The sequence below is a fragment of the Mus caroli genome, unplaced genomic scaffold, assembly GCF_978045245.1.
Source record: "Mus caroli unplaced genomic scaffold, Mus_caroli_1 scaffold_17, whole genome shotgun sequence".
Lineage (NCBI taxonomy): Eukaryota > Metazoa > Chordata > Mammalia > Rodentia > Muridae > Mus > Mus caroli.
Window position 1 is genome coordinate 31998892 of NW_028227272.1, and position 16711 is coordinate 32015602.

Consider the following 16711-nt stretch of genomic DNA (forward strand, 5'->3'; position numbering starts at 1 on the left):
TTTCTACACTACTAGAGGCAGATCATTGTGGGGGGGGCGTTTCTTATATTCTTCCAAAGTTCTTTAAAAAATGCAAGCAGAGATATAACATCTGCATTTTTACTGTCCTGGAATTTATCACAATGTGTACCTTGAACTCAGTGTCCAGCACTGGGTAGTTTTCAGTAAGCTGATATCACAAGCCTTGGGTCCTCTGAACTCTGAGGGACCTCAGGTTACATACACCACAGTGTGCATTTGAGCCATCTGCGTTTGATAAGAGATCGGGTGGTTTCGTGCCTCTTTCGCTTTTGCAAGCATTGCTTGCAACCTTGTGCATGCGTATTTTCCATGATGCCTGTGCACACCCATGGCCTCCGTCCCAGAAATGAAAGTTCACAAGGTGAAAGGGCATGTTCATTTGAGGATTTTCAAGGTACCCTCAGGCTGCACAGCCTGAGCTTCAGAATCAGTTCTTTGGAGACGAGAAGCTTTCTACTCTGGCTGGCACTCTTCCGCAGGAGGGACCAGGCCCCATGGCTGCCTCTTCTCATCCCCCCTCACATTAGACATGTTCCTCTCAGAAAGCGCTCTTGGGACAGACACAAATGGTTGAAAGTGCAGATCAGAGTCAGTTAACCTTACGCAGATCCCAGCCGCACCCCACATGATGTGACCTTGAATAAGTTAATCAGCTCTGACAATCCTTAGTTTCACTGTGAAGAGCCTGTTCTCTCTCTCTCTCTCTCTCTCTCTCTCTCTCTCTGACACACACACACACTGGATGCTGTGGGATTAGGTAGAATTGTTCTGTGAGGCTCAGTGCTCGGCCATAGATGGCTATTAAAAGAGTGAAAGGTTGACTTTTTCCTGTATTTTGGTTTGTTTTCCACTTAAAAGTAGCCCTGGAGCATTTTAACATCTACGTAGCTGCTGTGGATCAAATCCTTTCTAATTCTCAGGAAGCCAGCCTTCAAGCTCTCTGACTACTGAAATGAGATTTTTTTTTAATTGTTAGGTCCTACCAGCCAAAGGGTATTTAGATTAAATAATATCAAGGCTCCCATTTGGCTGTAGAATTCTACTTTCCGTGGAATCATAAACGACTCAGAGAATATCTTCATTAGTATCTTTTGGTCAGGTTCACCACCACCCCCTTTTAGGAATGTTACCTCCCTGCCTGTGACTCTGTCACAGCTCTCTGTCTTTGTGGACTGAGAATTCACATTTGTTTTAGAGCGGATTGCTTAGTTTGTGCAGTGTGGGTACGTGAGGACGTGGAGAAATGTCTTATCTTTAGAAGTTAAACCTTAGGCAAGTTCACAACAGAGGGGCGGAGGGGTGGCAGGAGGCAGGCAAACCTGGGTAAGGGCAGTCTGCAGCACCAGTGGGCAGAATACCATACTTAGCTTGGAATTGGGACTTGGCAAGCTGGGTGGAAAAAAAGCAGAGAAATGTAAGGAGGTTTCAGCTGGTCTGGCTTTCATCCCCACACCCCACTCCTCCCCCACGGACAGAGCGAGTCTCACAAGCATGGATGCCAGATCGGCCTCTATTGAGGTGAGGGTTAAGATTGCCCTGTGATAGGAACTGAACCAAGGCTCATCCCTTCCAACCTAGTCCAGCATATAGCCACAAACAAAGAAAGGGTTGACAGTCAGCAGGCCAATTGAGAGGAATTAAATGTATTCCAGAGTCCCAGCCTCAGATATGTAGGAAATAAGGAAGAATATGTCTGCAGCCTGTCTGACTTTTAGTTTCTGGACAAGCCCCAGTCATACAGGAGCAAGGGCCCTTCTGGCTGCTGCCTGGGCATGGGCTTCTCTTTTTGGAAGTACTTGGGACTGTCCAAGTGGTAATGGGTCCCTGAGCCCTGGAGACGATATGAAGTTTCAACTGGATACCGGTGACTGATGTCATCTTTGCTCCACTGTTAGCAACATTTATAAAAGAGCATCCAACTGGCTGCCAGGAGGCAAAGAGTAGAGACTAGGTACCAAGGCTTGGATAGCATTGTCCTCTCTGGCTGCCGGGGAAAGCTTGCCCAGACTTGCAGCTCTGGGGATGAGCTTGGCCCCTTGGGATGAGTACTGTTGGTGATAGTATCTGTTCATTTATTCACTCGATATCAGTTTATTAAGAACACATTTCATCTGGCACCGGCTTGGCCCGTTTCTGTAGATAGCAGACAGAACTATGAAACTTGGTACTCAGCTCCTTCCATACCGGGAAGTGACTGAAGGAGAACTTTAAAGATATATTTGATACAGCTGAATAGAAGTGAGCCTGCGTGAACCCATAATGAGTAGGTCACCTACCTCTAGAAATGCAGCCCTGTGAACTTCCTGGCTTAGACAGCTACACTTACTGCTCAGAACCTCCCCCCTGGAAGTTGAAAGAATGACTGCTTTCTCAGCACATTTTAAACTTAGAGGCCGCTATCTGGGGGTGTACCTTGTTTGTACCAGATACTGGCAGAGCCAAGTAAAATCCTGGAGATGATGAGCCAGGCTTCATGCAGCTATGAGGACGAGCAACTGAGACAAGACAGGCTTGATTCAAAAAGTTCAGGGACAAGGCATGGAGAGCCTCAGAAGGAAGTATCGTTTGTGTAGAAGTAGGGAAGGGCTTTGCCAAGAACTTGAGCTTCAGTGCCTCACAGGATTTAAAGTAGACTATGCCAGGGTTTCCCAGACATGTCTGGCCATTCAAGTGACCTAGGGACTTTTAAAATACGGATCTTCAGATTCCTTCTAAGATTTTACAAAAGAAAATCTCTGAGGGAAGATATTAAGAATCTGTATTTTCTCATATATGTATATATAGATATATAATTTTAAATTTTACTTATTTGTTTTATATGCATTGGTGTCTTGCCTTCGTGCATGTCTGCGTGAAGGTGTTGGATATCCTGGAGCTCCATTTACAGACAGTTGTGAGATTTCCTATGGGGTCTGAGAATTGAACCCAGGTCCTCTGGACAAGCAGCCAGTGCTCTTAGCCTGTGAGTCATCTCTCCAGCCCCAAGAATCTATATTTTCAACATAAATCTAAATGACTCTTTAAAAGGAAAAAAAAAAGATATATAACATGCTAGTACCCTTCTGCATAGTTTGCCTATAGTGTTAACTCAACAGGTAGTGATGTTATTATCCATATCTTACAGATGAAGATATTGTAGCTACGGCCTGACAATAGAGTTTGTCTTAGAGCTTTCCTGGAAATCAGTAGAAATGAAGGCTTCAGGACAAGAGGCACCACCTGCTGGCTACGCAGGGTCTTTCTTCTCTGGTTGGTTCTAAAGTATCTATTCTAGCTCCTTCTAGTGGCCAGGGGTACTCTAACCGCTACCGTACTCAGCTCTCCCAGAGGAGCCATACAGTGATGGAGGTATACAGGCTCTGTCGTCTTCTTGTCTGTCTCTCCTGCAAGATCAGTGACAAGGAACTACCTGGTCCAAAGTCACAGCTTCTAAAACTCAGAGATTGGATTCACACCTGGGTCTGTGCATTCTTGATGACTCCCTATAGGGGAGCTTGTATGTACAGTACTAGAAGTGGACTGAAAGTCCACTGTAGCAAACTGCCAGGTTACAGCCACCTGGATGCCACATAGGTCAGCGTGGGTAGGGCTCTAAATCCTCTGAGGAGTGGGCAGGAGAAGTGGGTCTGGAGGCCTGAGGTGGGGGATCAGAGGAGTCAGCAAACCTCAGACATCAGGGCTGTGCATATACACGGGGCAATATGCTGGCTACCTGAGGTTAACAGTGGATGCCCAGTTATGGCTTCTAGACATGGAGTGGATTGCACACACCCAGGACACAACGTTTACCAGGCAGAGAGGCAAGGAAGGCATTCTAGCAAGACAAGTTAGCTATGGCTGGAGAGAGTGAAGTCTCACAGTCAGCAGTTCTATTATAACTGCTATGCAATTGGCTACGTCCAACCAACACCAGAAACTTTATTGAAGATTCTCATTATCAATGATAGTTTTCTGTTCCCAGCTATACAAGTATATGCTTATATTCTGTAAGGAAGTGACTATTTGAAATGTCAGCTCCCTGTACCTAAAAGGCACAGTGAGGGTCTATGAGAGAAAAAGACTACTAAAGATCACCCTTCTAAATAAGGCGAGCTCGTTCATATTTTCCCCTTCATGCCTGGCCTGAGGGCTCCCCAGATTTCAGGTGCTTCCCTGAGCCCTCTAGTAGCCTAATAGGTGTATGTGTAGATGAGTGAATGGGGCCTGGAAAGCTGTGGGAACTTGGCTCATGCACAACCACGTACACGTGCGCGCACAGGCACACCGGCCTACCTTGGCAGGACACCCTGCTATCCTGTCCCCTAGCATCCTATTGTGTGACTGCAGTGCATTTTCTGTTCTCACAGCGTGTCCGGGGGTGAGCTGTTCGAGCGTATCATTGACGAGGACTTCGAGCTGACGGAGCGGGAGTGTATCAAGTACATGAGGCAGATCTCGGAAGGGGTGGAGTACATCCACAAGCAGGGCATTGTGCATCTGGACCTCAAGCCTGAGAACATCATGTGTGTCAACAAGACAGGCACCAGGATCAAGCTCATTGACTTCGGTCTGGCACGGAGACTCGGTAAGGCCTGTCTACCTGTCCCAGCATTGCTACTGTGTGGTGGCAGTGGTTGGGTGTGTCCTACACACTGCATGTCGGAAATGTTCAATGTCGGAGCCAAAGTCCCAGACCAGTAAGACTTCTCAGGTTCAAATCCAGCCCATACCACTCGCTGCTGTATCATTCTAAACCAAGTTCCTTTTCTATAAGGGGACTTAACAGCTCCTGCTCCATAGGGTTGTTAAGCTGCTAGTACACAGTAGAAACAGTCCTTACACACAGTAAGTACTTTGGCCTTCACTGAATATGTGATGATGGCAATGGTGCTGGTGATGATGATGATGATAATGACGATGACATTAGTGACAACTCATTTTGGTGGTGATGGCTCCTCACATCTGCATTATGTTACATTCTTTCACATTCAAAGAAAATGTATATATAACCAGTCTCATTTATCCTCACTCGGAGGAAGATGAAGAATTTGTAGGCTAGGGGACACAAGATTGTCCAGAGCTTTGTCCAGCAGATTCCAACCACGGGCCAGTGACATACTGAGGCTGGGCATAGGGACCCTGGACCCAGCTCAGCATGCTCTGCTATCAGCGCCTTGCTATTTCATCCCCAGCTTCTGAGATCTTCAGCAGGAAGAAGATGGGGGAGGGGGGAGTGATCAGAACCTCTTTCCAGGCACTGAATTCTTTATGGTCAGCAGCTGTGCCTCATGTCCCTCCCTCTCCCGTGTCCACCCTGCCTCTGCCGCTCTCTGGCTCTCTCACCGAGCAGCATCCTTCCCTCCCTCCTAGACACTGTTCTGTTAATACACAGCCATGGGGCTGGAGTGAGCCAGCCTTTATTCTGCCACCCTTGGAGAAGCAAGAAATACTTGGATGAGATAATGCCTAGTAAACCTCCCTGTCCCGGGTGAGGCTGTGCCGGTCATCTGGAGGACACTGACGGTTCAGTGAGGTCCTCCTAGGCCTGGACTTGCTTGATAGTCAGCACAGTATGGCCAGAGCCTTCCCTGATACTGAGAAGATATGCCTGTTCTACTCTCTTCTGCCACAAGGAGGAGTAGGGACAGTGGCCACTACATAGGACCTTCCTTTGGACTGGAACCACCACTGAGTGGAACAAATAGGGAAGCACTGGCCTCAGGAGCTGGCAGCGACAGAGCCCAAGGAACACAGTGTTCCCGTTCCTTGGTAGAGGGACACTGTAGGAACAGCTGTATCTGAGAACCAAAGAATAGGGAAGCAGTTAAAATGCACAGGAGGAATTAGGTGCAGGCTGGAGTGGGGCAGCGGACCGCTAAGGTTTTTGTTTAGAATATTGGCATGGGTCTGGGAGTGCTGAACCAGATCAGATGTGACTCCCAAGCCAAAGCCTAACCATTGCTGGCATCTCCTATCTGGACTGGACCACCAATGGGCATCTCTGCTCCTTTATGGCCAAGATATACCACTGTGGAGTTTAGGCCCCTGTGACTATTGTCCAAGCAGCTGGAGAGGAGAAAAGGAGGTTTAGAATAAATAGGAGAGGCCGTGGATGGGGGGAACGGAGAACATGGACCAGCAATCAGACCATCTGGGTCCATGTTCTGACCATTTCTACTGGACTTCACTTTCCTGCACTTACCTCCCTTTTGTCCTGAGTGGCACCACATTGTCCCTATCTCCTAGTATTAATGAGAATGTGAAGCTATGAAAATCCTTTAAAGGACAAAGGAACTACCCAACAGAGAGAGAAATCCCTGTGACTTTGGCAACAAAGAACATTAGACACAGCGAATGTTAGTGTCACCATCTACCTGAGGTCACTGAGCACAAGTCACAATCCCTACCTTGCGGGACTAGCTTGCTAGAGACGTGGGCCTGTGAAAGCACCACTCAGGGACAGGTACTTTAATGGCCTCTTCCCCCCAACTCTAGGTATTTAAGGTGGGTTTATGGCTTGTTGGCTTTCTTGGTGTGTCTGTTACACAAACAAGGGCAGGGCCTTCCCAGCTCTGTGATACACTGTCAACTGACCCCTCTGTCTTCTGGTTTCAGAGAACGCTGGGTCTCTGAAGGTCCTCTTTGGGACCCCAGAGTTTGTGGCTCCTGAAGTGATCAACTATGAGCCCATCGGCTACGCCACAGACATGTGGAGCATCGGGGTCATCTGCTATATTCTGTGAGTCCCAAGGCTCTTGCTGGGGTGGGGAGACAGTGAGGGAGAGGCCAGCGTGAGCCATGGGAGACCACATGCTCCAAGCAGAAGGGTCATAGGTTGCCGGTCCCATTCCCACCTCTGCCAGCCCATCCTGCTCCTGGGCTCCCAGTGAGTGAGTACCCTGCACCACCCTCTGTTGCTACATCTAGTGCCACACACAAAGATCTCCCCACCTGGGTGCTATACTGTCCCTAGTGCTGGCCACCTGGGGGCTTTGGTCAGGGTCATGAGGTGAGAGGGAACCCAGATGGGATGCTGTGCCTCTTCACTGTCATCTGAAGAGAGGAGCCCATCCTCGCAGGGTGGACACCACAGTCCCTCCATGTCTCTCACTCCAGTACATGTACTGATTAATAGGCACTTTTAATGGAAAGGCTTATATGGGAACAACAGACAACAGAAATCAATACAGTAATCAGAGTTAGCAATGCTAGAGGGAAGGAGGAGAAGCCAACAGTATACACCAGTGCTTGGCAACCCATAATATACCTGAATCTGTGGCAATGCCTGAGTCGCTCCACGTATAACAGGACCAGGGCACCCATAGTGTTTGTCCAAGGTTACATTTGGAGTAACTCACCTCCATGTGCCTTTTGTTGGGTTGTGCTGAAGCTTCGGGCCACAGTCACTAAAGCCTTAGAAGCAGCCCTTGAACTTGTGTGCCACCGTGCAGGTGTGGAATAAGTCCCTAAAGCTGTGGCATACATTTAATTGTTAAAAATATTGTTGTCAGGATTATAGCTCAGTCAGGAGCGTGCTTGCCCAGGATGCATGGGATAGTAAGCTCAGTCTTCACTGTTGCATAAAAGCATCCAGGTATGGTGGAACATATTTCAGCCCCAGCACATGAGAGATGGAGACAGGAGAATAAGAAGTTCAAAGTTACCCTCAGCTACATAGCCATCCTGGACTGCATGAAACCCTGTTTCAAAATATATGCATATGTATATTTGTATTAAGACAAAGGGAAAATTAAGTATTTTGCATAGAAAATTAAAGAAGGCTACAGAGATGGTTCAGTGGTTAGGAACATTTACTATTTTTGCAAAGGACCCATGTTCTGTTTCTACCCTGCACCTCCAGTCAGGCAGCTCACAGCTGCCTACAACTCCAGTTCTGGGAGATCCAAAGCCACCTTCTAGTTGTGACGAGTGCCTGCACACATATGGTACACACGTGTTCATGCAGGTACATGTGTATACAAACACACATACATATCTTTTTTTTTTTAATGAATTTAAGGAGGCTCTCAAAGAAAGCAATCTAAGACATTTGGGATCTTCGGCCCCCAGGGTGAACGGTGACTCTTAGTATCCAGTTGATTTACGAAGCACTATTAGAAAAGCTTTGGTGTGGTGGGATTTTCTATGTCCTCAGAGTGTTACCGTCACGGTGGCCTGTGAGGACAACCTTGTTCACTTAGACCTGTGCTATAGCATTTGTACCACAGAGTCCCTGCCTTCCCTGTCTAGTGTCACCCCCCTCCAGGCCAGAGTAGAGCCCATGCATTTCTCTGCCTTCCCCTGTGCTCTCTAGGAGGAGCTACTAGCGACTAAGGACACTGCACTGCATGCTTTCTTCATGTTCCTGGCTAAGTGAAGAACAGAGAGAGCCCTGAGCTCTCGGCCTCTCTCTCCTGTGGCTTCTGGGCCAACCAGAGCTCATTTTGATCTCGGGCCCTAGTGAAACATGGAGCCCTGTAGAAGCTCCATTTGGTCAGCTCACTCTGGCCAGACCCCGCCGGTGCCGCTTTGGCTTAGCTTGCACCCAGTACTTGCAGCAAGCATTGCTTACTGTGGGAGGCATGGGGATCAGCTGATCTGCTGCTTTCACAAAGGTGGGTCTGATCTCAGCACAAAGGCAGAGTGGGTGGTGGCAGGGGTTTGATTGTATTGGACATCAAAGTGCATGGTGCCACGGAAGCAGCATTGCTGGCCACTTACCATGGTCTGGGCACCTGACCAAGTGTTCCATTTTGCCCAGAACGAATAGTTTCCTAGGGTACAGGACTTTGAGCACAGAAATGGGGATGGTCCCAGACAAACCAGGATGAATCGCAGCTGTAACGGGACTGCTTGGTAAATGTTGACAACGTGCACATTCCTGTGTCCCACACTGAATCAGAGAAACAAATCCAACCAGGATCCTGCAGACCTTGGGTCCTCTCGTGCTCACTGTCCAGGGAGACAGCACCATCCTTTCTTCTGAAGTTAGGGCTCCGGTCAGTTCTGTCCGTTCCTGGACTTCATGAAAGGACTCAGAAGGAAGTGACTGGCTTCGTTTAGTCAATGCTGCCAGTCTAATTCATACTGTTACACACCACTGTGGACGGCTCATTATCCAAGCTCTGCAGCATGCCACTGTGTGGACATAATCCAGTGTACTAAAGGACCTTAGGTAGCGTTCAGTTCGTAATGTTACAGCCTTCTGGCACATGTGGGTTTTTTTTTTTAGAGAGAATGCTGTGTGTTTTCCACTGGAAATGTTATCTGGAATTTGGCTTGCTGGGTCAGGAGAGCACTGTGTTTTAAAATAACAATTATTGTAGATATTATCTTACACACACACACATTGCTTACTAGATTGCTTTTAAAGTGAAGACTAAGAAATAAGGATTTGAAAAAAAAATGGAAGATAACTTTGTGTCAGGAGTAAAGAGAGGGATAAGAGGGAGGCAGCAAGTTGGCTTCACCCAGCTCAGTGTCCTGATGGCTGCCCCCTTTGCTGTGGCAGTTCTTTGGACTGTTCCATAAGGGCTGATCCAAATCTGGGAGGTCCTCTTTGGAGCTAGGTTCTCTCAGCAGAACACGGGATCCTAAAAACAGAAACGGAAGCCTACAAAATGATGGCTTCCTTTAAGCCCTGATGTGCAGAACTGAAGCTGCCACTGGAAGAGACCCTCAAGTGCCCTGTGGCACCTCTTCAGTGCTGGGTCATCTGTCTTAACAGTTCGCACGGGCCTCTTCTACCTTTGTTGAGAAAGCTCTCCTGATCACCCTTCAAGAACAGTGAACGCTGCTGGACATCACTGGCACCGCATGGCAGTGTAGGGGTATCCAACCTCGTTGTGGGAACTGGAATTCTGGGAAAATCCAGCTCAGGAATTAGGGCAGTTCCTATCTTTGCACAGAAACAATGGCATCTCTGAGATGATTCTCCTGAAGGGAGGGATTCCTTGGCTCTCCTTCTGCCATACTCTTGAGGAGAGCCACTCTTACCTGAGCATCTCAACCCTGTTCCTTCATCCCTGCCCTTCTGACCTGTGGTCCTCATCTTCCTGTCAGCCACACCTCCCTCCCACTTCAGCTCCTTGTGAAGTACTTGCCACACTCCAAAGAGCCAGTGGCCCTCCCCTAACACTGTATACAAGTCAGGAAAATGCTCCTGAGGGAAGAGGGGTGTGAGGCTGTAGCCTCTGTCTACACTGCTGGGACTGGGCTGCCCTCATCTCTGCTGAGCCCAGGAATCCATCTGATTCCCTGCCTCTCTGATCCCTTGCCAAATCCAGCCACTATCTTCAGGTTTTGCTTCCCAGAAACCCCACAGTTAAATCCCCAGTTTGGTCCTCTGTTCTTCCCATGAGTCTGCTCTTTGAAATTGTCCACTGGGGATTCTTTAAGATTGAAATGGGATAGAACCTAAAGCCTTCTGAAGCACTGGCAGGCATGTGGCCCCTTAACTACCACTGCTGCCAGATCACGTCTGTGACTTTAAAGACAGTGATGGAGCAAGCGTAGTCCAAGGGACATTTCCACACTCTCTACTCTCCTGACATCACACCCTGAGGGAAGAGCAGGCTCCAGCCCAAGGGTGGCTAGCAGGGTTCGCTGTGGGGAAACTAAGGATTAATTGATGCCAGACATGGTGTCATTAATCCCACCACATAGGAGGCAGGCAGATCGCCTATGTTTGAGTTTGAGGCTAGCCTGGTCTACAGAGCAAGTTCCAGGACAGCCAGGGCTACCCAGACAGACCGTGTCTTGAAAAATAAAAGAAACAAAAGCAAAAAAATAAGCCATTAGTTTGCCCAAGAGTTGGCTCAGCAGTTAAGAGCATTTGCTGTTCTTGCAGAAGACCTGGTTCCCAGGACCTAAGTGGCAGCTTACAACCCTCTGTAACTCTAATTCCAGGGTTTCTGACATCCTCTCCTAGCCCCCTTCGGGCACCAGGCACACATGTGTCACACAGACATGTATGCAGGCCCTCATATACATAAAACAAGTGAGAATTAAGCAGCCGGGGCCGGGGAATCCAGCAGAATGAAAGAAGCCTGCTTTATCCGGGCATGGTGGCGCACACCTTTAATCCCAGCACTTGGGAGGCAGAGACAGGCAGATCTCTGAGTTCGAGGCCAGCCTGGTCTACAAAGTGAGTTCCAGGACAGCCAAGGCTACACAGAGAACCCTTGTCTCAAAACAAAACAAAAGAGCAAGAAGCCTGCTATAGCACTCGTTAGGGCCCAGTTGGATGCCTAGCACAGTTAGAACACCCTCAAGTATAAGTTTCACAACTCAGACTTGAGAATGAATGTCAAGAATCCACATCCTTGAGAGAGAAACCAAGAATCCAAGAACTTGCCCAGACAGATAGCGATTTTATGAAGACTGATAAGTCCTTTGATTTAAAACAAGATGTAACACTGGGGTTGGGAATGTGCTATAGCATTAGTGTATTTGCTAGCAGGTTAATAGTTTGGTTTTTTCCCCTAATATAAAAACACACATGACCTATATACATATTCTAGCAATAAAGTCCTAAATAGAAAAAAAAAATAGAAACTTCAAACTAAGCATAGCTCTATACACCATTCCAGTATCTGTAAATTCGAAGCAGGAAGATCGTGAGTTCGAGGCTAACCTGCACTACACTACCTACTGAAGCAGAAATATAATCAGAAACACTAATTCTACCTTATCCATCATGCTCTATGTACCAGTATTGTAAGTTTCAAATTCCAAGGGAACTTGGGTGAGAGGGGACTTGGGCAAGACAGAGTGTTTCAGAGAGATGTGCTGCCAGGCAGGAGCACAGCCAGGGCCAGAGGCTGGGGCTCCCTGTGCCTGCACTGTGGACAGCAATTAAGACCTATCTCTGCAGGATTCCAAGTCCTAATTAGGAAAGGAGGCATGCAGAAGGGGCCCTCTCTGCATTCCTCAGCACCGCTGTTTGTTCTTCTTGCTGTCTTTTTGGAACACCAAAGGACTTTGCCCCTCCTTGCTTCAAACAGAATATGTAAAGGCAAGCAAAAGCAGGCACTCACAAGCAATGACAGGCTGTATCTTGGTGGAGCCTGCTTAGGCCATACACATCACACGGAGGTGGAGGGAGCTGAGGTCCCCAGGCAACCCACCCCAGTCACCATGGTATCAAAATGGAGTAGCACATAACAATATGAACTCAAGGACCGGTAACCTCTTACTCACGCCCTCTTGGGTACATGACCAAAAACGATTTAGATTGCCCTCATGGACTTAAGTCAGCATCTTGCTTAAGAAAAGCTATCTGCAATAGTTTAGTGTTACTCAAAACCACAAGTATATTAACTAGAGTGAGAAAATCCACACCCACCAGCTCTCTATTCAGCAGAGGGTTTCTCCCATGGCCAGCCTTCTCCCAGTGCTTCAAGTGGGTGTTGTTCAAGCACAGTGTTCGGGTACAAGCAGATTTCATGAGCTGAGGTCTTTTGAATGCTGAGCAGCTCCAGCAGCTGTCAGTGCATTGTTGTTTATGATGGTGGATTAATAAGGATTTGGAAGAAGGATGTTTATAAAACCCTGACTTAAGAGGGCCCTAAATATATTTCATGTGGTTCAGACAGGGTCAGGAGAGGGCTAAGTATATACTTTTCAGACTGAAGAGGCGGGGCTATTTGTTGAAGCCTTGTTAACAACTTCAAGATGGTAGCAATAGAGCATGAATGCTAGACTTGAGGTTCATCTCAGGGTGGGATTCCAGGTGGCTGTGCAGGTTGACATGCAAGGTGAGGGGATGGCTGGCTTGCAGAAGAGGTGCATAGAGGTCACAAGTGAGTACAGTGTGTTCTGGTTGACTTTGAGACCGCTGCCTTCCACATTGTGTTTGGCTTAGGCTATGGGGAGATGGTAGAGATTATCTAGACCTGTAGGTTATACATGACACCAGATGAACCCTGATGCAAACTGCCCGGTGGGCCAGTGCGATGCATGCAGCTCCTTAATCTGCATGGAAATATGAGCATGCAGCAGCAGTCAAGGGTGGGCCTGGGGACCCAGGCACCAAGTTGCACAGCTCAATGTCTGGGAATCTATGGGCAGGCTACCTAGCAAATTCTGGGCCTCACTTGCCATTGCTATATAATGAAGGAGTGAAGATTACCTGTGTTCCGGGGCAATGTGAAGATTAAATGAGTTCATCTATTTCAGATCTTTACACTGCAGGTGGTAACGTGTGCTCAGTGCCTACTGCTGATGAAGAGGGGGCAGGGACCACAGAGTTGAGAGACTATTTTAGAGCACAAAGAAAAAGTGGTCTAGAGATAATGGGACTAGGGATAATGCCCAGGCTCAGTCACTCAGCTAGCAAAGTGGCTGCACTCTGTCCTCTGCCATGTAGCCTGTGTTCCAGTGTGACATAAACGCCATAGGCAGCCCACATCTCCTCACCGACTGAAAGCCCTCATGCTTATTGAGCTAATATTTGATGAGCCATCCTTGTATGGTGCCTCCCCCAATACCCGGAGCTGGAGGTTATAAAGTAGGAGACTAGAGAAGAGTATATATATTAGATGGGAGGAATGGACCCACTAAAGGGTCTATAAGGGGTGAGGGCCAACCTGAGATCAGGATAGAAGAAGGGGAGGGAGGGGTTTCTCAGGTCAATCTCCCACATCAACCTCACAGGTGATTGATATAAAGCTTGGGGGTACCCCTAGATGCAATGAGTGACTGAGGAGAGATACAGAAGCCCTGTGGATTTCCTCTTCCAAGAGGAAGAGGAAAGGCAGGTGTGAAAGCCATCTGGTGTATGCTTGGAGTGCAGGGCCAGGCCTCACCTTTGATCTCCGCACTCTATTAGAGGAGTCCTGCCCCACCCCTCCCAGCCCAGCCCCACTTCATTCCTGCTCTCCTTCTCTTCTCCCCAGGGTCAGCGGACTTTCCCCCTTCATGGGTGACAATGATAACGAGACCTTAGCCAACGTCACCTCAGCCACCTGGGACTTCGATGATGAGGCGTTCGATGAGATCTCCGATGACGCAAAGGATTTCATCAGTAACTTGCTGAAGAAAGATATGAAGTAATGAGCAGGGATGGCAGTCTCGTCAGCCTCTGGCTAGTCCTGGGAGGCAGGGCTTTCCTGTATCTGTGAAGCTCCTCCTTCCTGGTCTTACACCAGTCCTGTGTTCCCTGAAGAGGAAGGAGTGTCCAGTGAGGGCTCAGCCAGTGGTTGCGTGGAGTAGTTCCTGCTTCCTGGCACAAGGCATTCCACACCACCACCACCCCCCACCCCCCGCGCACACACACACACACACACACACACACATACACTTTAGAAACATAGAAACCCTACTGGATTGTTGACCCCTGAGCAAGGAAGGGTCTTGGGAAGCAACAGCTTTTCTGTGGTGGTTGGCCTTTTATAGTCTGTTTGGCTGTGGCCCTCAGAGTCCTGTAGACTCCACAGGCCCTCTTCACAGTGAGGGTCGGGGGGATGCCTGCCTAACTTGCAAGCGCAAATAACAAAAATAGTTAACGACCCATTGGAGGGGCCTCTTTATATCCACTGATTATTCTGGCTTGGTGTTTCATTCACTTTGAAATCATTCCTTAGATATGGCCCAGTTTCTTCTAACACACAACACATTGGTGAGCAATGGATGCTGGGATGCCTCTGCCTTTGATGGCAAGCTGTGAAGAACGGTGAAACAAACAGCCTTTAGCGTAGTTGGAGTGAGGCTAGGTGGAAGAGCTGGGCAGGGGTTACATGGCTTGTTGGTCTATCTCTCCAGGTGAGTGGAGTCAGCTAAACTAAACCAGAAGGTAAGCGGCTTTGCTGCTCCTCAGGAGAGATACCATGATAGGGAGCTCTAGGGAACCATTCTGTAAGTGAGCATCCAGAGGCAGAGCCTGTTCCCAGTACCCCAACTCTACCCCCAGCTCTGAGTGGGATTTGACAATAGGGGATAGTTGGGACCATGCCAAGAAGGGTGGTGTTGACATAGGTAGTGTGGCTGGAGCAGGCGAGAGGCAGCCACCTCCAGGGATAGGCAAGAAGTGTCGAGCTAGCAGGTGATTTCACAACCTGGTTTCTACTTGTCCACCTGGTTTGTGGCTCTCTGGGCTGTAGCTTGCTACCTCCCACTCTGGGAACACAGATTGGTTGCTACGGGAGGGAGGCTCTTGCAGAACCTCTTAGATGGCTGCATCTGGGTCTCCAAATGCCCATTTATCGGAATCCTCTTGAGCCTCCCAGACTTGGACTCCCCAGGTGATATCCACACTTCCTCACAGTGCAGTCCCTGCCTCTTAGTGGCCACAGTTGTGCAGGAGTAATCCTGACCCAAAAAAGAATCTGGATATTGTGGGAGTTTGGATTTCCTTCCAAGGTGAAGGTTCCTACTCCCAAGATAGATAGTGCCCTTCTGATAACTTTGGCCCAAGGATGGCTTTTGTAAACGAAACTTCATTCACACATTTGATAGATGAGGCATTGTATGTGCCTCGTTTTCTCATCTGCTCTTAAAATGACTTAGCAACAGGCTGTATTGGGCTTCTCTAATCATAAAATGGGCTCACCAAAGAACCAGCTTCATCAAATAGAATAAAACGTTACATTCTTTTAAATCCTTAAAACCAGTGTATCTTCCACCAAAGACCACTTTCTGTCGTTTTTTAAATGTCTGTGATAAATTTATACATGCAAAATGTAGACATTAAAAGGATGTAAGTCAGCTTAAAACATCATGATCCCGCTCTCTAAAAGCCCCCCACACACACACACACACTGAGACATGCTTCTCTCTAGCCACTTTTCCTCTGCGTTAGCATGTAGTTCTTTGGACTTAGTCATGTTGCAAGTAAAGTGATGCCCCTGAAATGTTCCCAGATTCCAAAAGCTCTCAGAAAGATGAAATGTAGTTCTTAGGCTGCTGTGGCTTAAATGTTGCGTATAGGACCCATCTCTTTGGATCGTGACAGGAAACTCTGATACTCAGCCACAGTATAATGCATGAACATTCAGTGATTCTTGCAGGTTTGTCTTAGTGTTCCACTCTCATCACTATTTTCGGAGACCAAAGGGTCAGGCCCGCATGTGACCAGCAGGAGGACAAACCTCCCTGGAACATGGTGCTGGGCTTGTCTGCTTTATAACCCTGACCCTCTTGGACCACAAAGATTGAGAATCTGATGGTGGTTGGGCTGGGTCCAGTCAGTGCAATCAGACCAAGTGGGTAAAAGGGCAAGTACACAGTGCCCCTGGTCATGGTGTGTGATCCAAGCAGACCTGGGTTGTGTCCCATGTAACCTGGGACAGATGTCATCCCATTTGTCATCTCTGAGGTCCCCACCTGCTCAGAAATCCTCTGATTTCTGCCTCCATCAGAAACCGTCTGGACTGCACCCAGTGCCTTCAGCACCCATGGCTGATGAAAGACACCAAGAACATGGAGGCCAAGAAGCTGTCCAAGGACCGGATGAAGAAATACATGGCAAGAAGGAAGTGGCAGGTAATGTGGGCTCAGTGGGGTAGGATGCTGCTCTCAGTTTAGGGTCATTCTGGTCCAGGTAGCCCTAGCTTCACTCTAGGATGCTGCTCCTCAGATCAGCTTCATCCTAGCCCATGTGATCCTGTGATCCTAGCTTCACTCCATGAAAGGTTGAATTTGTTTCTGCAATGACCTGTGTCCAGTGGGACAATTGATTAAGGTGCTGAGTTACTAACATCCTTGAGCACAA

General features: G+C 48.1%; 1 protein-coding gene across 2 annotated transcripts in view; it reads left to right on the plus strand.

The window, feature by feature from the left end:
* Positions 1-16711, plus strand: part of Mylk (myosin light chain kinase) — a 252091-nt gene that overhangs the window by 224122 nt on the left and 11258 nt on the right. For both annotated transcript variants that reach the window (XM_029470833.2, XM_029470832.2), the window contains exons 26-29: positions 4368-4585; positions 6616-6739; positions 13899-14051; positions 16359-16482. In XM_029470833.2, the coding sequence (XP_029326693.1) occupies positions 4368-4585; positions 6616-6739; positions 13899-14051; positions 16359-16482 (619 nt within the window). The remainder of the gene's footprint in view (positions 1-4367; positions 4586-6615; positions 6740-13898; positions 14052-16358; positions 16483-16711) is intronic.